The sequence below is a fragment of the Petaurus breviceps genome, unplaced genomic scaffold (assembly GCF_028583685.1).
Source record: "Petaurus breviceps papuanus isolate PSGF00001 unplaced genomic scaffold, PetGlider_PUasm1.0 90903, whole genome shotgun sequence".
In the NCBI taxonomy this organism is placed as follows: domain Eukaryota; kingdom Metazoa; phylum Chordata; class Mammalia; order Diprotodontia; family Petauridae; genus Petaurus; species Petaurus breviceps.
In genome coordinates, this window is record NW_027187376.1 from 6,280,214 (window position 1) to 6,303,054 (window position 22,841).

The 22,841-nt window shown below is 37.1% G+C and overlaps 1 protein-coding gene across 1 annotated transcript in view; it reads right to left on the reverse strand.

The window, feature by feature from the left end:
* LOC138151664 (sperm-associated antigen 16 protein-like) overlaps positions 1-12,534 on the reverse strand; it is a 100,115-nt gene extending 87,581 nt beyond the window's left edge. The window contains exons 1-2 of the mRNA XM_069075208.1: positions 11,523-12,534; positions 9,788-9,886 (exon numbers count right to left, since the gene is read on the reverse strand). Coding sequence (XP_068931309.1) covers positions 9,788-9,823 — 36 coding nt within the window. The 5' untranslated portion in view covers positions 9,824-9,886; positions 11,523-12,534. The remainder of the gene's footprint in view (positions 1-9,787; positions 9,887-11,522) is intronic.
* Positions 12,535-22,841: the final 10,307 nt, after the last annotated feature.

A 22,841-nucleotide genomic window follows, 5' to 3' on the forward strand; every position in this document is an offset into this window, starting at 1 on the left:
GCGGAGGACTTTGTAACTAAATGGAAAGTTGTGAGGTTTTAAACCTTGGCACCTGAGAAGGATGGTGATATCAAAAGCAGAAAAAGAGAAGTTTGGTGAAGAGTTATGTCTAGAACTCAAAGATAACCATAGACAGCAACTGCGGCCATGAAATGAAAAGACACTTGGCTCCTTGAAAGGAACACTATGGCAAATCTGGACAATATACTAAAAGGTAGACACATGCTGACAAAGTTCCACAAAGTCAAAGCAATGCACTGTTTTTCCAGTAGTAATGTATGGTTCTGAGAGCTAAACTATAAGGAAAGCTAAGCACAACAGAATCTATGTTTTCTAACTTGTGGTGCTGGAGAAGTATTCTGAGAGTTAGGACAGTCAAAAATCTTTTAAAGAAATTAATTGAGGTTATTCACTGAAAGGTCAAATACTGAAGCTGAAGCTTAAATACTTTGGTCACATAATGAGGAGACAGGACTCATGTCTCTTAACTTTCTGCAATCTGACTTCTAATCTCATTAGAAAAGACCCTAACATTGACAAAGAGTGAAGGAAAAAAGAAAAGAGGATAGCAGAGGATGAGATGAATAGATAGTGTCATGGAAACAATTAACATGAACTTAGACTTTGAAAGATAGAGGAGAACTGAAGGGTCTGTCACAGTATTGTCCACGGGGACACAAAGAATCCGACGTGACTGAATGAGTGAACAATAACAACAAATTTATTTAGGATAGGGAAGATAATGTGTTTAACTTTTAACATGATGAGTTTGAAATGATGATAGGATTGCCAAGTATAAAAGTCAAGTGAGCAAGTGCATATGTGAAAATTAAGTTCATGAGAGAGATAAAGAAGAAATAAACAGAATTGGGAGTCACTTTAGTCAGCCAATATATTTGTTAAGCAAAAGTCTGCTACGTTCCAGGCATGAGGCTAAGAAATACAAAGAAGGGCAAAAGACAGTCCCTGTCTTCGAGGAGCTCACACTCTAAAGTGGGGAGACTACAAGGCAACTAAAATTACATACAAGGGTCACTGGGTGGAAGAATATGTGACAAACAGTAAGGTGAAAGAAGACTGGAAAGGGAGGAGGGGAGCAGTACAGGGTTCATGGAAAGTATTGAATGCCTAACAGAGGATTTTGTATTTGATCTTGGAGGAGAGAGGGAGCCACAATGGCCTGCACCTGAGTGTAAGCAGTGTCAAAGCAGAGAAGTGAGCATATTTGACAGCTGTTGCAACTGTAAAATGGCAGGCTTTGGCAAAAGACTGAATGGTGGGGGGGAGGGTTGGGGAGGGTGCAGGAGATAGCGAGGAGTCAAAGATAATACCACAGTTGTGAACCTAGGGGATCAAAAAGATGGTGGTGCCTTTAACAGCAACAGGGAAGTTTGGAGAGAAGGACTACTGAGTTCAGTTTTGGACATATTGATTTTAAGATATCTCAGAACATCCAGAATGAGATATCCATTTGTAAGTTGGAGATGAAAGACTAAAGGTCAGCAGAGGAGTTGGATAAGTAGACCTTAGAATCATCAGCAAAGAGAAGATAACTGGATCCATGGGAACTAATGAGATCACCAAGTGAAGGAGTATAGAAGAAGAAGACAAGAGGGCCCAGGACAGAGTCCTCTGGGATACCCTTGGTTAGTGGGCATGAATCAGATGAAAATACAGCAAAAGAGACTGAATAGGAGAAGAGCCAGGAGAAAGTAGTGTCCCTAAAAATCTAAAAAGAAGAGAGTTTCAAGAAGATGCTTAAAGGCTACAGAGGTGTATGCAGAGAGATCAAGAAAGATGAAGATTAAGAAAAGTCCATTGGATTTGGTAATTAAGAGATCATTTGTACCTTTAAAGTTTGGGTTGAATGAGATTAGAAGTCAGATTGCAGAAAGTTAAGAAAGTGAGAGGAGAGGAAGTGGAAGTACCTATTGTAGATACCTTCTGTAAGATAAGGGAATTTGAAGGTCTTCCTTGCCTCAGGGAAGCCCAACAAGAGAAGCTTTACTAGGGGAGGCTTGTCTTTCTGGAAAGGCCCTCATCTTTTGTTACTTTGTAATTAGGCAGTGGATCATAAGGGTTGTGATGCCCTCTGACCCTGAAGAAGTATACACACACACACAAACACACACACGTGGGCGCATACACTCTGAGGTTAGCATTTTGCTTTGGGGCTTACTTATGGGAAGTGTTTGAGTGATGTAGCCAGATGAGACTGTAGTAGCCATTAAGGAGCCGCCTCCTCCACCCCCACCCCCAGCTTTGAAAACCCCAATGTTGGTGCTTCTCTCTCTGGTAACTGCATATATAGCTTTGGTCAAAGAGCTACAAGCACTGTCTGTTGATTAGTGTTATTTTCTGTCTGTATTTTTTCTGCTTGTAATTTGTTTGTATCTTCTCTGAAGTTCAGGGTGCTGACTTTTTCCCCTGAATCAAGTGAATGATATATACATACATATAATTAAAGTAAGATTGTTGACCCCTTTAAAGTTGCATTCCTTTAGAAAAGTAGATCAAAGAACTTGTGCTAGCAGCCATGCTGGGTATGCTAGGGTGCTTGCTGTTACACCTTCTCAAGAAGATTAGCCAAAAAAGGCAAAAAGATATGGGATAATTATTAGCAGGGAAAGAAGGATAAGTGAGGGTTTTTTGATGGTAAGGGAGAGTAGGATACCTTTGTAGGCAGTAAAGAAGCAGCCAGTAAACAAGGAAAGATTAGACAAATGAGAGAACAGGAATGACAGAGGGAAATTGACTAGAAGAGATTAGATCAAAGGGGATCACTTATGCAGGTAGAGGGGTTTTCCTTGAGGAAGGGAAGGGCCACTTCTTCATGTGAGATAGGGGTGAAGGAAAAAGTGGGAGAACGGACCTGAGTGACATGAAATGAGGAGAGAGCAAAGGGTCTCAATTTTTAAAAAATTTATATATAAATGCTAATTGAACAAATATAAAAAGATAAGTTCACCAAGGAAGAGAGTAAAATGACTGGTTATTTTGGAGTGATTTAATTGCCTCAGTGGCAGGGTCAGATCACATGGGGCTCAAGACCAAGTGGGTAGACAGAATTTCAAGGTTATAAATGTTTTGCTTGAATACCAAAGGCAAGAGATACCTGATGGTCAACCCACATCCTCCACTGGTATGCTCATGTTAAAGATATCTACAGGAAAATCTGACACCCATCCCAAATTTATGGGAGGATATGAGTAAGAGTTAGACAAAACTGTCAAACACAGATGGTATTGTACTATTGGAAGTACCAAGAGGTTTACTGCAGTAAAATGCCTACATAACTCTGCCACCTCTAGGTTATAGAGACCTCAGACACTCTCATCATAGTACAGTAATTGAAATGTAACTTGTATATCATCACAACACATACATACACATATGTACACACATATGTACAAGAATACAACACTGAATAAAAATAACAAAACTTGCTTTTCCTATGTTGTACACTAACATCCATACAACTATTCGAGTATACACAAAAGACTATGAACTCTGGAAATTTTTTAAACTCAGTGCTTCAGGAACTATAATCATAAATGGGCTTTCAATTTTGTGAATTCATTATTTTATAATGCAACCCAACTTACCCTACCCCTTTCATTTTTTTTTAATTCCAAATTCTCTACCTCCCTCTACCTAGTCTACCACCCATCAAAAAGGCAAGAAATACAATATCCACTATACAAATGAAATAATGCAAAACATATTTCCTCATTAGCCATGTTGGGATAAAAAAGCAAGAAAAATTTAAAAAGTGCAAGAAAATATGGTTCAATCTGAATTCAGAGCTCATCAGCTCTGTCTGGAGGCTGACAGCGTCTTTCAGCAGGAGTCTGCTGGCACTATCATGGATCGGTGTACTCCTCAGAGCACTCGCTCACAGCTGATTGTCATTACCGCGCTGCTGTTAATGTGTATGATGTTCTCCTACTTGTGCTCACTCACTCTCCACGAGCACACAGAAGGCTTTCAGGTTTTTCTAAAACCATCCCTTTTGTCATTTGTCAATACAATAGTGTTCTATCACAATCATGAATCATAACTTATTCAGCCATTCCCCAACTGATCCTATCCTCTCAGTTTCCAATTCTTCACCACCACAGAGCTGCTACAAAAATGTTATTTATAAGTATTTACATTATTTATACATTTTTAAAGCAGATAGGTGGCATACTGGATTGAACGCTAGGTCTGAAATCAGGAAGACCTGAGTTCAAATCCAGCCTCAGACACTTATTAGCTATATGACCTTGGGCAAATCACTTAACCATATTTGCCTCAGTTACCTCATCTGTAAAATGAATTGGAGAAGGAAATGGCAAGCCACTCCAGTATCTTTGAAAGAAAACACCAAATAGACTCACAAAAAGTTGGACACAACTAAAATGACTGAAAGCAAAGAAATTTTTGTATACTTAGGTCCTATCCTTCTTGACAAGCTTAAAGGTAAAAATTATCAGCTACTATCAATGTTAAATGGAAAACAGAAATTAAGATCATTATCTGGCAAAAATATTACAAAAATGACTCAAGTACTAAAGTAGGAATATTGCAGTATTTCCTGATTCCTACATAGACATTTTTTTTTCAATTATACCTGAAAAACTCTTAGCAAGAGTATGTCTTGATATTATTTCTCAACTAATAAATGGCAGGATGTCTTCAATTACAATTCATAAAGGACAAGTACTACTTATAAATGGCAAATATCTAGGTTCTTTTATCAATAATTCCTTCTAATACACCTAACTTTTCCAATAAATCATCTTAAATTCGACATTAAAGAATCACATTCACATATTATTTTAAAATAAAATACCCAATATAAAAATGAATTTGTATAAAATATGCCATTTTTCTCAAGCCCCAAAGAACTGTAAAAATTTCACTAAGCTTGACCATTTTTTTTTCCTTAAGGCAGTGTGCCCACAGACCTTCTGTGGCTTTGAAGTCTACAATACTGCAAGTTTTCACCCATGCTTTGGAGCAACACTCTATTTCAAGAAAGTAGCAACTATGAAACAACTAAAAGCTATCCAAATCTCATACTTAACAAGAGAACTGATTAATAAATTCTCTTTATTCCCAATTTTTATTCAAGATACATTTTGTACTTTAAAATAGTACTACCCCATTTTATTTCAAAGAGCTACAGCCATTATATTGTTAACTTCTTAGGAAACTGAAAGTGCAACAAATTTACTTTTTAAAATTGATTAAACACAAGGACACCAATTCTGAAATTTTTCAGTCATTATGCCAACTCAAGTTTAGATTGTCACAATAGAGTATTCAAATGAAAACTAACCAACAAATTGTTCATTCCTTTATTCTATTGCTGAGAAGCATTTATATTATTCTTACTTAGTTTTCCTAGTTCTGACTAGATCCTTCTTTGTAAAACCTGAAGGCAAATTATAAAAAATCTACATTGCAAAAGAACTACATAAAATGAGTAATGTCATAGTTATAAAAACATACCCTCTTTGTAACTAGACATTAGAAAATCATAACAAAATTGTTATTTCATAATAGGAAAATAATCTTTGCAATAAAAATCCCAAGGTACAACTTAAAGCTAATTTTTGAAGGTTTTAAAATACAAGTAAGTGTACAAACACTGTGAATAGAATAATAATGTTTGTGATAAAATGCAAGTTTAAATTCCTATGAAAAAGAAAACTTAAGAGCTATTTTTCTACAGTCATAATTTACTGAGATTTTCTATAGCTCCCCTTCCACCAAAGAGCTTAAAAGGCATCTCCAACAATTCAAAACTCTATAATTTCCTCAAGTTACCTAGCAGTGTCAGGGGCAGGCCAGGAAGTATCTGGATCTCTACCTTTTTTATCATGACTTTAGGAAAACGGCCATCACTGGAGCACATGACAAGCTCTGATAACAAGGAACAGGCAAAGTTTAAGTCTTTTTTCCCCCTATGGGCAAACTCTGCATGACACCTGGTATCAACAACATCTCTGGAGAATTCCACTCTAGTCAATCACTATTTGTTAAGTACCTGGAGGCACTCTGCTGGACACCAGGCCTGCAAGGCTCCGTTTCTAGCACCTTAAACATGGCTGTCATACCTCTTGAGAGGGGAACTAAGTGCACATACAACCTGACACAAGAAGTTCATACAAAGAGTGAGAAGTAATCAGTGAAGGAAACACTCGGTTTCATTCAGTCAGTCAGAGAGTACTCATTAAGTAACTATTGTGTGCTGGGCACTGAGTCTAGCAATGGCAGCATATAAGTAACTAGACACATACAAGTTACATAACAAAGGCAATTATGAAGAAGGGCTAGGAAAGGCCTCCTGCAGAAGCCAGGACTTGAGCAGAAGGAAGGCAGGCTAGCCTGACCTAGAGGTCAGGAGAAAAAGCATTCCAGGCATGGTAGTACCCTTGACAGGTAAAAGGGAAGTTTGGAGAAGAGGATTTGGAGGAGAAATAACAAGTTCTGTTTTAGACAAGATGACTTTGAAAAGCCTATGAGGACATTCTAGTTTGGTATGTCCATGAGGCAGTTGGAGATGTATGACTGTAGCTCAGAAGAGAGATTAAGGCTGGATGGAATCAGCCCCATAACTGAAGCCCATGGGAGCTGATGAGATTACCAAATGAAACTCTACAGGGGGAAAAAATAAGAAAACGCAGGACAGGTTAGAGGCTTGAGGGACACCCTCAGTTAATGGGTACAATAAACCTGAGTAAAGCTCTAGCAAGGATAATATAATAATAGCCAGACAAAAAGAAAGGGAACTGGGAGAAATTTTATTTTCACTATGAGTGGGGAAGGTAGAAGGAATGGGGGGGGTGGGATTGTATGGTGGGATTGATGATGCCTAAATTTCAGCCAATGGAAGGTACTTCCAACACAGGGAAATTAGGTAGCAGATGGAGTCAATTCCAAGAATATGGAGCATGAAGAGTAAAGGCAAGGACCTCGGAGAAATCTTAAGAACAGAGAACAGTTATCAGTCATCTATTTTGGCTGGAACACAGAATAACAGTACAGTATATAGGGAAGTAGTATGAAATAAATTTGGTAAGGTAATAATAACTCAATTACATATCACTTTAAGGTTGATGATTCACCTTCTTTGAAACCACCCAATCAAGGAAGTAGTTGAAGTATTATGATCCTCATTTTACCTGTGAAAAAAGGAAGGCTCAGAGAAAGGGAATGGCTTGTCAAATGTTCCCTAACTAATAAGTGAACCTCAGTCTCTCCTGCCTCCAAGGCCCATCTTAGAGCAGAGTGTAGTGTCACTGAAGCCAAAGGAAGACAGGATATTAGAGAAGAGGAAAGGAGTTTCAAAATCTGCAATGTTCATTTAATCTTAAAAAATAAATGTTGACAAAAAAAATCCACATCATTGTAGGAGATAGACCTTTTTTTTTCTGGAACGAAAATAAGTTTTGATAAGAGGGACAATAGGTAATAATGAAAATGTCTCTAACTACAGTTTTGCAAAAGTCAAAGAGACATTTAAATGGATGACTTCTTATACTGACATTCAATAAAAACTAAATATAATATTAAATAATTGACTGGAGGCATTTCTGAGGGACTGAGGTATTTTGCTTTCTAAGAAAACTTGAGAAATCTACAAATACAGTTAAAAAAAATCTGGCATGGAGTTTTAATGAATTATACAATGGATCTGTGAGTCTATAATTAAAACAAAATATTTCTTTTTTTTTAAGATAAGATGAATTGAGTGACTATACCTTTAGAGTTAATCCAAGTAAATAGTTTCCCAATGACTGGAGTCATTGAATGAAAGAATCTAAGCAATACTGACCAAGAGATTTTTCTGCAGTCTTTTTATATGTGATGTCATATATTACTAAGTGGATAATTACTGGTTCCCAACTAGGGAATCTAACCTGGAATCTACAAAATATGAAGACACAATGTAGGGTCTATATCTTTTAATATAATAAAATTATTCAATAAATGGAAAGCAATCTATAAATAAAAGTTACATAACTATTCTTACTGCCCTCCTCTTTCCCTAGTATAAAAATAATGCATACATGAGGAAAAGTACCCTAAGCAAATAATGTTATAATAACAATAAATATGTATGTATATGTTTTAAAGATTTACCATAAAATAATTTATCACTATACTGATTTGTAATGATTCACATTTTAGAACTTCCCATAATTCTATGAATTGGATGTCACCTATATTTTGTAAACTTTCAACTGATGTCATTCTATATGCACATTTAGGGTTGTCTTTTAGGTCATTTTAGGTATTGACTTTTTCCACTGGGCTCAAAATAGTTAAAAGTAATTAGTACCTAATGCTAACAAATTCTTGTGATTTGAGGCTAATTCATTTAAATTAATGACACATCATTTATTGAACATCAACTGTGGGTCAAGACAGTTGTACTAGGCAGTCTGGGGAAATACAAAAGAAAAAAAAAGGCCCCTATCTTACTATCTAATGGGAAAGGCAGAACACACACACACACACACACACACACACACTCATACACGCACACACACACACACACACGCACACACACTTGCATGAGCACACACATACACACACACAAATATCAACTATTTAAAAAGTTGATGTGCAGTATTAAATTCAAAAGGCACAAAATTCTATGCATTACTGATAAAAGAACAAGGAATAATGAAGTAAGCACACCAGGTGGGATTGACTAAGGAGGATTTGAAATGTATTTGAGTATAGATTTAAAGGAGGATCATGGCAAAAAACAAACAAACTACTTTTTGGATGGCAAGAATGTTGAGTACAAAGGTTAACAAACATTGCTTACCTGGAATGAAGAATATGACAGTGAATAATACAAAATAAATCATAGTAGTTAGACCAGGATAGGGGTTCTGGGAAAGTACAATTAGTAAATAAAAACATTTTTATCTTTATTTTACATGTAAAAATCGTTATCAAAATATCCCTCCCTGTTTTATACTTTAAAATCATCAGCAAAAAGTTAGACTGCTTCCATGATTTCACATAATCACAAATTCTACTGTGGGAACTGAGTGAACCACACTGACTCCATCTTATGATTCAATTCTGGAGCTAGTTCAGTTCCCTTTCTTTTGAATTATGGGTTTAGTTCAATTTTTGTCTTGTGAGAAAACTTTATTAAATTATGGGATTTGTAAGAAATTCTTACTGCATTGTTTGAACTTGGCCCTGTGTGGCTGGAAAGCTGGACCATCTCTATCTGCTGCTTAGAGACCACTCTTAACTAAGGACCTAAGTTATGCTGACCAGAAACCCAGCCAGATTGGAAGACTGATGCAGAGTTTTCTCATAAGTATAGATCTCAAGTAATCCATATGTCATAAATGAAAACTGGCCCCATACAGGTCAAGTAGTTTCCTTGTTCCTTTAATTGAATTACAAACACTTGGGGGAAATGACACACTTTTTTTTTTCTAATTTCAGGGAACTGCACCTATTCACTCTTCCTCTTTCCAACTCAGAAAGCACCTACCCCTCCTATAATTAGAAATCAGATTACCTAATCTTCTATCCTGGTTTATGTCATGTTAATTGTTTCCTTTTAATGCATAAAACTCTGTGTTCCTTTGTATTGGGGGTCCATTGCCAAGCGAAAGACACCCAATCCTAGGTCCCAATTTATTATTTAATTGGCATGTATTGCTAAATAAATCAATATGTTAAGAAGCTTGAACCTTTGTTTATTCAGTTATTCAAATTTCACCCACCACTCTATCATACACAGAGAGAGAATTCTTACCATAATATCAGCATCTTCTTTCTTTTCTTGAATCATCTGCTGGGCTTTTGTTAGATCTTCATCACCTTCTGGTATGCTTAAATCATCTTGTTCTGATACCTAAGCCAACAAGAAAAATAAAGTAAAACATTCATACAATAATTTTCCTTCCAGAAACTTCAATCCTAACACAATGTCCCAAACTAAAAAGTAAATGAAAGAAATTTTATCAGGCTGAATCTCTTAACTATTCAGACATACATTGTATTTTGGGTATCTGATACATGGGCAGAATTTGCTATTGTTGTTGCTATGTATTATTTTAATAATGACTATGGAACTGCCTGCCATTTATTTTTACCAAAAAAATTCAACTAAAATATTTATAAAGTCCCTATTTGCAAGTACTGAGTCCAGTACTGAGCAAAGGCAGAAATTTAGATATGTAATAGATACTTCATTGGCACAGTCTAGTAAAAAAAAAAATCAACAAATTGTTAAAACACTCTAAAAATACCACTGCTAACCAAATAACATTTTTCCCACTCTTTTCCCACCAGTGGTCTGTTAAAACTAGTAACTACTACAAATCTCTATTTTGTTATCAGAATTAAAATAAGAGACACCTCTAAATGCTGCCTTTAAAGACTGCTTGCTCCTTCAAGAAAAGCTATTGTATGGTCAAGAATAAAAACATACACCTTGACAATGTAAATGATCCTCTAGCTGATGGGTGATGGTATGCGCTAGAAGAAATATCTCAATAAATTGACATCCAGTCTTCTATCACATTTACAGAGTCACCATCTTCATATTCAAACTTAAGGCATTAAGCCATAATTAAATTTTTCTTTGATTTTCATCTATGTGGTAAAAATGACAGGCAAAACATTACTTGCAACATAATAATTTTTAAATATCTTAAATGGGGAATTTTTTTATAAAGATTACAATATAGTTAACTCCTGATTATCTATGTTAGTGAAATGCTCATTAGTATAAATAATTCAAGATACTTACTTTTCTGTAACTTTCATTACTTCTCTAGGATTAATCTTCCTACTCTCTCTGAACCTCAATGGATCTGTTTCTAACACCATTGCTACTACATTAAGATTTTTTTTTCCTAACCCACCGAGCACAAGACCAATTATCAAATGAGATAATATTTGCAAAGTACTTATCACAGGGCCTGGAACATAATAGGTGATTCATAAATGCTTATTCCCTTCCCCTTTTCCACCAAGGGGAATACTGAAAAGGGGAGGAACTAGGCCCAGTATATGTACCGAGTAGAAGTGGGTCCTAGCCCCAAATATTGAAAAAGAAAGGAAGGAACCTGGGATCCAACTAGATGGCAGAAAACCTAGCCTAAATCTACTTCTATTACAAGAAGCCATGCCAAGCTGAGAGGAAGAAAATACATGATCCCAGGAAAAGACATTCTTCAATAGTTATATAATGTAGGCAATCAGCTTACTGTACAAGGTAATTAAAAGCAAAGCTAGATATATTATCTAATATAAACATTTAAATATATCACATTTCATTCTAAACTAGCTGACATTAGCTAAATTCAGGAAACACTAAACCAAACTGGCTTCTTTACAAGCATTAACCAATTATATAAAGGAAAAAAAAGGGCATAAATTCTATTTAAGTTTCAGAAAAGCTTTTTTAATGTATACTTTGTAAGAAATACTGCCTAAAATAGACAATACATTTACAAATTGAAAATCTGAGAAACATGCATTACCTCATCATACTGATAATCATCTTCAGATGCTTCAGTTATAGTCACTTCTGAAAGTTCTGTCAAGTAAAAACTCTGAAATATGTAATAATTTAAAGTGACTTGATGTAAAACTCATTTAACCTTTAGACTTAATAGTAATAATCAACTTCATTTTTGATAAATTAAGTTCTTAGTTACCTTTGTCCTCCCAGGTATTCTAAAATCCAAAGATATATATACATATGTATGTATGTATGTATGTATTTTAAAGCAATTGGGGCAAAGTAACTTGCCCAAGGTTACACAGCCAGTTATTTTGGGTGGATGTTAAACATCTGAGACCAGAACCCATCCTGGGTCCTCCCGCCATGGCCGGCGCTGGCGCTCTTACTGCACCACCTAGCCGCCCCCCAAAGATATATTTTTAAACAAAATATTTAATGACATCCCTGCCTATGCTTGGGAAAAGTGTGACTACAACCTATTTTACAGAAGCTTGAGTCAGCTCTTCACAATGTTCCTCTTCATTTTGTCAGAAGCATTGCAAATGAGCAGAACACGAGGCACACTTATTCTTGAACGTACTTTAAAACATTTTAATTCCATGCAAAAAGATTTTTATAAGATCCACTATCTGAGGTAATTCCCCCTATGTAATAAACACAGGTCATTTTAGAGTAAATACAAGGCAAAATTTTAAATGGGGAAAAAAAAGTATGTCTATATAGAAATGTCATTTAATGAAGAACTACCCTGCTAAAGCAAAGTGGAAGCACTGAAGAGTTACTGTCATCCTTAAGTTGGACTGGCCTGAACTGCCCTTTGGTTCCAAAATCACAAAACAATTTTACACTAATTTGGATCTGGCTTTTTCTTAGAAATCTCATGGCCTTTGAAGAAAAGTCAGGATAAAATGAGGAACAAGGGATAAGCAGACAAGTCTAATTCAATATTTATCTTTTTTTTTTTTTAAAGCAATTGGGGTTAAGTAACTTGCTCAAGGTTACATGGCCAGTTTTTTCTGGGTGTGGTGCTGAGTATCTGAGCCCGGATTTGATCCCCAGGTCATCCTGACACTGGGGCCAGTGCTCTTACTCACTGTGCTACCTGGCCGCCCCCTAATTCAATATTTAGTGAATTTCTAAGACCTGAGTTAAAGTTAAAATAAAAAGGAAGAGGTTTCTAATGAAATTTAATTCAGAAAGTAATTCTGTACAGCTTTTTAAAAATAATTTTAATTAAAACTATAACAAATATATTTTATATAAAATAAATATCTTAGTATCAAAATATGCTGTTTGTGGTTTATTGTTTAAATTTTGTTCTGATGTATTCAGGCAAAATTTCAAAGATGTGAACAATCTCACAAAGTGTTGAAATACTCTTTCTGGTACTGGCTATAAAGAGCTTTAAAAAAAAAAGTGACCATTTGTAGTTTGCTGTTAATTGTAAAAGCTTTCCCCATCTGCATCTGCACCCACACCCGCAACCGCTACCCCCACACCCTCTGTTTTCTATCCTCTCAAAATTAGCTGGAAAATAAGTGCCTCTAACCAACTTCCTGTATCTAGAGTAGTAAGCACCTTCAAATTCATTTTTCTCTCTTACATTTTGAAAATCTTTCATTGTTTCATAGTGACAAAGAACTAGGCTTGAGTCCTGCCTGAGACACATAGCAAGTCACTTAATGCCCTGGTAAGTCTGCAAAATTGTCCACTACATAGAAGGTGCTTATCTGCATCAATGGAGAGTTTCTGCATCGAGAGTTCCCTAGACCAACAAAATTGGAGATGGTGAGGTGGGGGCGGAGGGGAGAGCATTCATTTTTCTAAATTGATTATTCCACTTAATTTGCTCAGTTCTTTAAATTTTTAAAAGGAGGCTGCAATACCTGACATTTCAACCACCTTCTGAATCAATTACTGATGTTGCATCTCTACAATCCCACCAGAGAAGGCACTATAGCCTCCTTCAATTCATGCTAACCCTTAGTTTCTCTCAGCAATCAAATACTAATATTTGTGAGACATAAAGCCTACACCAAACAAGAGTATGCAAATAAAATAGCATAGCAGGCAGCTCATAATAAACAATACATACAAAAACTAAGCTGCTATGCTTGGTCTACCTAATCCCAAATACATTTATTTCTCGATCTGTGCTTTTAGTCACTAAGACTCTACTTTTCTCATGACTAACACTAAAAATAGTGTTAAAGGCTATTGTTAAAAAGATTATTTCACCATGCTTATCTTGAGAAACTAAATCTCCCAAAAGTCTTTTAAGAATCAGTGACTTTCAGCACATTCTATCTAAAAAAAGTACTATGGAAATCTCACTGAGATGGGACTATCTGAGCCCGAATCAGCTGGCTGGGTGATGTGTAAATGGAGATCTGGAACAGAACCCGAAAAAATCAAAGGCGGGAAAGAAATGCAGGTATCAAACTGGGGACCAAGTAAGGAAGCTGGATCTGGAGCCACAGGAAGCTCGCTGATTCTCTTCTCCTATTGGGTTGGGAAGACAAAAAAGTAAATCAGGTGTGAGATTAGTGCTGTTTGATAACAAATACAAAGGCAAGTTGGGAATGAGTAACATGATACTAATTCCATGTTATAGCTTATAATTCTGTTTTACTATTAATTCACTTTACTAGGTTTTGTTTTTTTTTACTATTAATTCATTTTAAGTTTTCAGTCATTGGACTGTAGTAAAAAAAAAAATCAGTGAGAGGTTGTGAACCATGGATTTAAAAAGATCACTACCCTAACAGTAACAATGGTACTTGGAAGCAAGACTACATAAACATGGCATGCCAGAACACCAGAATGTTATATGACAAATTAACAACAATAACAATAACTAAAAATAAAATAACAGTACTGTATAGGGGAAAAGTATAATAAGGTCTGGAAGACCTGTGTTCTATATCAAATATTTAGAGACAGAAGGAACCTAAAGGGTCATTTAGTCCAACTCAAAGATGCAAACCAAGGAACAATTTTCAGACATGCTGAGGGAAGAAAAGGCAGTGTGGTCTTATAAGAAGTATACTGAATCTGGAATCTGAAAGACCAGGTTCAGTTACCAGATCTTACAAATACTAGCAAGTAATTTAACCTCTCTGGAGCTCAATTTCCTCCACAGTAAAATGGGAACTTGTACTAATTTACAACACCGCCACAAAGATCAAACATGATAATGCTCATAAATTATTTCAATATGAGGCATCATGAGTACCATATGTTGTCCTCACAAGCCATAGCTGTGTTTGTGGATAACAAATGGCATAGAACCACTGTATATGTGTGATTGATTATATTTTCTAAGTGATTCTCTAAAATGCCCATAGAAATGAATAGCTTTTTATACCCTATCATCACTTCAATGCTAATATAGAGGGGCAATCTATAATCTAATTTAAACTATACCACCACACATTTAATTTCCCTAACACTCTAACAGGAACATCAGAGTTAATTAATTTTGCAAGTTGCTCTATTAACTAAATTCTAAATAACCTGCACTACTCTTCCCGTCTACTCCTAGCATGCCCCCCATTCCCTTGCTTCCCAATTTGTTGCCCAGAATTACTGCTTGAAACAAACCATTTATCCCTTCTACCTCCTATACTTCCAGCCCTATTCAACTCAGTCCTCCCTCTTCCTCAAATCTACCTCACCCAACACCCTTTCCATTTTATCCATTCCACAGGACCTCATTCCACTATAAACAGTCCTCCACGTAACTGAACTATGTATCAATAATTTCTTTCACCTCCTTACATTAACTAAAATCTAGCTTTCTCCTGAGGATACCATATCCTCTCCCTTTCTCATCCTCAACAACCCTTTTCAGCTCAGGAACTTTTCTCTCCCAGTTATTGAAACAAGAAGAGGCATTGGCATACCATTTCCTCCCTAGGGCACTTTCCAAACCATGTTTCTTCTGAAACCACTAAAACAATTTCTTCTTCTTCAGCCTCCATGGTATTTGATAACAACTTCTCATTCAAAGTCCCCTCATCTGGCCTGTCCCACCTGGCCCCACCCAGGGCCTGCCAAGTAGGAACTCAACTGTCCTCTATGATGTCAGTTTCTAGGTGTATGAAGAGAGGTACAAAAGCACAGTACTAATACTAGCAGTAGAAAAGATATTGGTACTCTGAACCATATGTCAAAATATCCCCTGGGAGGAGAAGCTAACAGAGAATGTGATTAATTCCTGAGAAATGCTTAAGCTAAATTAGGGTGTAAGTATGAAATAATAGGTCAATAAAAAGTAGATGATGCAAAAATGTCAAAAAAAAAAAAACAGAAATTGCAGAAGCCAGGTGTCTTTCCTAGTATGCTCTTTTGAAAAATATATTTTGAACACCATCATTTAACTGTCATCTACCAAACCCTAGGATGCATTCACCCCTTCTCAAAAAAATTTAACAACCTGCTCACAGTTTTTTTCAACTGAATTTAGAGGCAAAAGAGTCATCCCTCTCCACTATATCCCATTATCATTCTCAACAATTCAAAATCCATGTTGATGACCATTATAAAAGTCCATCCAAATATTCATTTCCTTAACATGCCAGGGACCTGATGATTCTTTATTTTTTCCTGGTTGCAACAGTAAACCCACTCAAAAAATTTGATAAGAAGGAGTCACATCTGTGTTTTAAAAATGTTAATGTGGGGAAGACAATAGAGGCCGGCACAGAGGCCCAGATGAGGCCTGATCAATGCGGCGACAAGTTGACCAACCAACCACAAGGATCATTGCCAGGCCTATCACTGTAAGGCTGGAATTGGACGGAGCTGGCCAGAGAACCCACAAATTGACATAGAGAAGCTAACCTCCCACTGAAGAGAGTCCAGCAGGAAGGGCAGCAAGGAACTCTGGGAGCTAAGACCAGCCACACATGAGCCAGAGGTTTTAGTCTCAGGGTGGCCAGACCAGCTCCCGGCTAGAGGGACTTCAGATTACCAACAGCTGTGGGGGTTTGCAGAATTATCAGCCCATAGATTCTAAGGACAAAGTGAGAGGTCAGTGCAGTGTGGAGTTTGGGACCTGGAAATCAGGGAATGCAGTTGGCCTTTGAACCCGGGCAAAATGATGCTGAGGTGCTACGGTTGTACAGCCACCACTAGGTGGCTGCTTCAGAGGTCCTGGCCTGCAGAGTGCAGGGGGACCAAGTGACCAGTCTTAGAGGTAATCACTCTTGCTTTAACCTTCTTGGATCTGGATTGTGCTCTAGGTTGGAGGTCCTGGGGTATGTGACCAGTTTGCCAGAGCATGGGTGAGGCTTCAGAGAAGGTACCCAACTAATAGCTCCAGCAGCTGAGAAAACCCCAGTTATTGGGACAAAGTTCCCCACTCTGGTAGTAGAGTTCTATTGTGGCAAAAAGCTCAGAAGTCAAATAATTGAGTGGCAACATGAGCAAAGGAGGGAAGCAAGGCAAGCACAGTAATCCCAACTTCGGATTCCTTTTTTGGGGAAAGTCAGAACTTCTGCACCAGAAACTTCCAAGAAAAGAATAAGCTGCTTATATACTATAGAGGAGCTTAAGAAGGATTTTGAAAACCAAATAAGAGAAGTGGAGGAAAAATTGGGAAGAGAAATGAGAACAAGGCCTGAAAATTATAAAATGAGAGTCAACAACCTGACTGAAGAAAATAACACCTTAAAAATAGACTAATTCAAATAGCAAGAGAGGCTCAAAAAGGCAAAGAGGAGAAGAATGCCTTAAAAAGCCGAATTTGGCAGATGGAAAAAGAATCTCAAAAGCTCACTGAAGATAATCATTCCTTCAGAATTAGATTGGAGCAAATGGAAGCTAGTGACTTTAAGAGAAATCAAGATACTATTAAACAGATCCAAACAAATGAAAAAATAGAAGGCAACATGAAATATCTCATTAAAAAAACCACTGACCTGGAGAATAGATCCAGGAGAGATAATTTAAAAATTATTGGACTACCTGAAAGCCATGATCAAAAAAAGAACTTAGAAATCATCCTCCAAGAAATTCTCAAAGAAAATTGTCCAAATGTTTTAGAACAAGATGGCAAAATAGAGGTTGAAAGAATCCACCAGTCACCACCTGAAAAAGATTCCAAAAAGAAAATGCCTAGGAATATTATAGCTAGGTTCCAGAGTTCCCAGATCAAGGAAAAATATTACAAGCAGCCAGGAAGAAATAATTTTAATATTGTGGAAACACAATCAGGATAACCCAGGATCTGGCAGCTTCTACACTGAGGGATTGAAGGGCTTAGAATATGACATTCTGGAGGTCAAAGGAGCTGGGATTAAAACAAAGTATCACCTACCCAGCAAAACTGAGTCTCATGTTTCAGGGAAAAATATGATCATTCAATGAAATAGAGCACTTTCAAGAATTCTTGATGAAAAAACCAGAGTTGAATAGAAAATCTGACATTCAGAAACAAGAAGAAAGAGAAGCATGGGAAGGTAAACAGGGAAAAGAAATCATAAGGAACTTATCAAAGTTGAACTATTAACATTCCTACATGGAAAAACAGTAACTGGTGAAACTTTTTATGAATGCATATGTGAGAATATGTATATATATGTACAGATATACATAGACAGAGGGTACAAGACCAGTTGAATAGGAAGGGATGATATTTATAAGGTGAAATTAAGAAGTGAGAGAGAAATATAATGAGAGGAGATGGGGAGAGACAGAATGGGGTAAATTATCTCATATAGAAGAGGCAAGGGAAAACTGTTACAATGGAAGGCAATAATAGGAAGGCAAAAGGGAATGAGTCAACCCTATTCTCAATGAATTTGGCTTAGGGAGGGAATGAAATACACACTAAATAGGGTATCTCACCCTACAGGAGAATAGGGAGGAAGGTAATGAAAAGGGTATGGTGGAAGAGAGGGCAGGCTGGGGGGTAGGGAAGTTGGAAGCACCCACTTTTGAAAAGAAACAGGATCAAAGTAGAAAATAGAACAACTGAGGGGGTGGGATGGGATGGAGGGAAATATAGTCAGTCTTTCACAATATATCCACTATGGGAATGTATTGCATGACTACACATGTACAGCCTATGTTGAATTGCTTGTCTTTCCAGTAAGGATGGGTGACAAGGGAGGTAGGGAAGGAATCTGGAATTCAAAGGTTTAAAATCAAATGTTTAAAAAATATATTATTATTATTTTTATTTTACATGTAACTGGGAAATAAGATATACAGGCACTGGGGAATAGAGATACACCATGCCCTACTGGAAAGTCACAGGGGGGATAGGGAAGATATAGGAGAGAGAAGATTGGGGGAGGGGATATTCGGTGGGATTGCTATTTTGGAGTGGTGGGTAGGGGGAAAATGGGGGGAAAATTGTAACTCAAAATATTGTGGAAATGAATGATGTAAACTAAAAAAATAAAATAAAAAAGAAATGCTAATGTGTTTGCTACTTAGATGCTAATTGGGAGAAGGGAAAATATGTAAGTAGGGAGAACAAATGAAAAGTAGTCCTGGAAAGAAATGATGAAGACCTGAACTAGGGTGAAGGTTGTGTGAGTGGAGATAAAAAGAGAGATCTAAGAAACATGGAGGCAGAATCCACAAGATTTGCCAACTAATCAGCTATGGCAAGTATAAGAGAGAGGAGTCAAGGGTAACTCTAAGGCTGTGAATCTGGGTGACTGCAAGGATTGTGGTATCCTCAAGAGAACGGGTAACATAGAGGAAGGATGCATCTAGGTAAAATGAGCTCTACGTTGGGCTACAGGATATCCAGCCAGAATGGCCAGCAAGCAGTTAGTAACACAGGCCTGCAGTTCAAGAGACAGAGTATGGCTTACTATGTGGATTTGGAAGTCATGTACAGAGATAACTGAACCCCACATTTAGTGAATAAGAGGATAGCCATACAACTAGTGTCTAAGGTAAGATCTGAACCTAGGTCTTCCTGACTCCATATACAGCACTCTATACACTTTGCCATGTTATCATTCACATTATACTTGACAATTTAGATGCATTTGGGGAAAATAATTAATAGGATCATTTGTTTTAAATTACTGAATTGAACCAAAATTGGTTAGAATTAAACTACTGAATTATATAAATTAAAATATATAAAATAGAATTAAATTATTGGCCACTGTAATTATTAAATTATTGGCTACAGTGGATCACTGATGAATAGTATTCAGAGCTGGAAGGGCCTTAAAGATCACTTCCAACACCCTCATTAGACAGATGAGGTAAAGGCAGTCTAGAAAAATTAAATTATAGGGCTTTGGAAGTAGAACAAAGACGTTTAAAATGAAGTAAAAGTACATTCGATGAAATAGAGGGCTTTCAAGTATTCTTGATGAAAAAACTAGAGCTGAATAGAAAATTTGACTTTCAAGTACAAGACTCAAGAGAAGCATGAAAAGGTAAACAGGAAAGAACAAGGATAAGGGACTTATTAAAGTTGAACTGTTTACATTCCTACATGGTAAGATGATATTTGTAACTCATGAGACCTTTCTCAGTATTAGGATAGTTGGAGGGGGAATATAATTGTGTGTGTACATGTATATGTATGTATGTGTATATGTAGCACACACATATGCTTATATAGAGACAGACAGAGGGCACAGGCTAAGTTGAATATGAAGGGATATCTAAAAAATAAAATTCAGGGGTGAGAGAGGAATGTACTAGGAGAGAGAAAAAGGTAGAGGTAGAGTGGGGTAAATTATCTCACATAAAACAGGCAAGAAAAAGCTTTTTACACTGGAGGAGATAGAGGTAGATGGTGAGAGGGAATGAGTGAACCTTACTTTCATCAGATTTGGCTTAAGGAGGGAATAACATAAACACTCAATTGGGTATGGAAATCTGTTTTACCCTATAGGAGAGTAGGAGGGAAGGGTATAAGAGAGTGAGGATGATAGAAAAGAAGGCAGATTGGGAAGAAGCAAACACTTTTGAGGAGAGACAGTGTCGAAAGAATAGAATAAACGGGGGAGGGATAAGATGGAGGAAAATTAGTTAGTCTTTCACAACATGACTATTATGGAAGTGTTTTACATGACTACACATGTATAACCTATATAAAATTGCCTTCTAAATGAGGATGGGTTGGGAGGAAGGGAGAGAACTTGGAATTCAAAGTTTTAAAAACAAATGTTAAAAACTTTTTATTTGCAACTGGGAAATAAGATTTACAGGCAGAAGGGTATAGAAATGAATCTTGCTCTAAGGAAAATAAAAGGGAAGGGGATAAGAGAAGGATGGGCAGGGTGATAGAAGGGAGGGTAACCTGGGGGAAGGGGTAATCAATGCATGCTGTCTTGGGGTGGGGGAAGGGAGAGATAGGGAGAAAATTTGGAACTCAAAATCTTGTGTAAGTGAATGTGGAAAAATAAAATTAAATTAATTTTTAAAAAGATGAAGTAAATGTAGAATATCAGTCTAAGTATAAATGAGTATAAATTTTAAGTATATGAGGAAATAGACACATGTATGCGAAAAGTAATTTTGTAGCACTCTATAACAAAAAAAGAAATTATTCTTTTGTGTTTTCAACTAAATTCTTTAAAGCATTTAGGAGAATTTGTGTGCATGATTGATTTGCTAAAGAGCACAAAGTGAATTAACAGTGATTCAATCAAAAATGACAAGTCTTAAATTAAAGTTAGAAGAATCAGAGCTAGGAAAAAAATAAGCTATGAAGTCTCCATCTTTGGAGATTTCTATGAGACTAGAAAACCACCTGTTTTGGTTGGTGAATCCATTTCCCTTCCTGAAAGCAAATGATCTCTAATCCTAGCCTTTCCTTAGCTCTACTGACCTATCATTCTAAAAAAAACAAAACAAAAAAAAAACTTATGTTCCAAAACCTTTCCCAAAACAGCACACACAAATATACTTCAATTTTGTTATCTATAGTATGAGATGTGCCCTGAAAATCTTTAATTCCCTTTTGGTTTCTTCTTCTAGCATACTAAACTTCTGTGGTATGTATTTAATCTCAAGTAATGCAAACTAATTTCAGCATTCACCTAAATCAGTCTTATTTGAAGAGTTAATTCAGATGCAATACAATTACATGAGGCACTCCACAGCCAAATAAAAACTATACCATAACATGAACAAGCCAGTTGACTGCACTGAATTTTAATTGCACTGGTGGTAGATCCTAAGTCCTGGGCTTCTGGGAAACCTACAGAGATATTTCAAGGGATAGGGTTTTCGGGGAGCTGGATAACCCCTTTAGGCAAAACTGCCTAAGAAGGTGAGAAAAAGAACCCTTCATTCCTTCTTGGAGGATAAATCTCCTCAAAAAGTAAAAATAAAAAAGGCAATCTCCCTTCTTCCCCTTTTGTTACACACTGGATTTTAAGAGATGCCCAAAGAAACCTAGCATTCTGCCTGGTAGACTAGAGAGCCCTGCACTTCCTAACTGCTGGCAAAGGGAGGAGGGAAGTGACTTGTTCATGGTGAAAGGAGGGAATTAATGGATATTAATTAATAATAGATATTAATAACTGATATTTAGATCTGCAACAGGTCTTTGAGAAGTCAGCTCCCAACCTGGGGCATCACCCTCCATTCCTCAAGTTTGTCTCTTACCCCCCAATTCCCATCTGTTGCTAAGGCCTACAGACTTTACCTTCTTAATATCTTTCACGTGCATCCTCTTCTGCATTCTGTCACTGCTAACACCTTGGTGCAGGCCTTCATCACCTCATACCTCCAGTACAGCAATGGTCAACTACTGTGGTCTCCTTACCACAAGCCTCTCCCCACCCAGTTGTCAAAATCATCTCTGACCCTCTCATCTCCCTATAATCAATAAACTCCAGTGTCTCCGTATCATCTCCAAGATCAAAGGTAAAATCCTTCTGTGGCATCCACATTCATGCCTTGCCCTCCTCTCCCTTTCCTGTAGTCTTACACCAGCTCCCCACCTCCACCCCCCCACATTCTGATCTAGTGACACTGGCCTCGATGTTTCTCCAACAATATGCTCCATCTCCAGTCTCCAGGAATCTTCACAGGCTGTGCCCTCGGCCAGACACACCCTCCCTCCTTATCTCTGCCTCCTGGCCTCCTTTAGGTCCCAGCTGAAACACCGCTTCAGAATTCTCTCATTTCTTATCTCCAGTTTCACCGGTCTTTGGCTTCCCTGCCCATCTTCCTTTACTCGACGTCTCCCCCGCGAGGCTGTGAACTCCCAGACAGCAAGGACTGTCCTTGGCCTTTCTTTGCATCCCTAACCACAAACAGTAGGTACTTAATAAATGTTGTCTTGGCTGATTTCCCTTTCGTCCCAGGATCAGGGGAGATTGAAGACTAGCACTCGCCC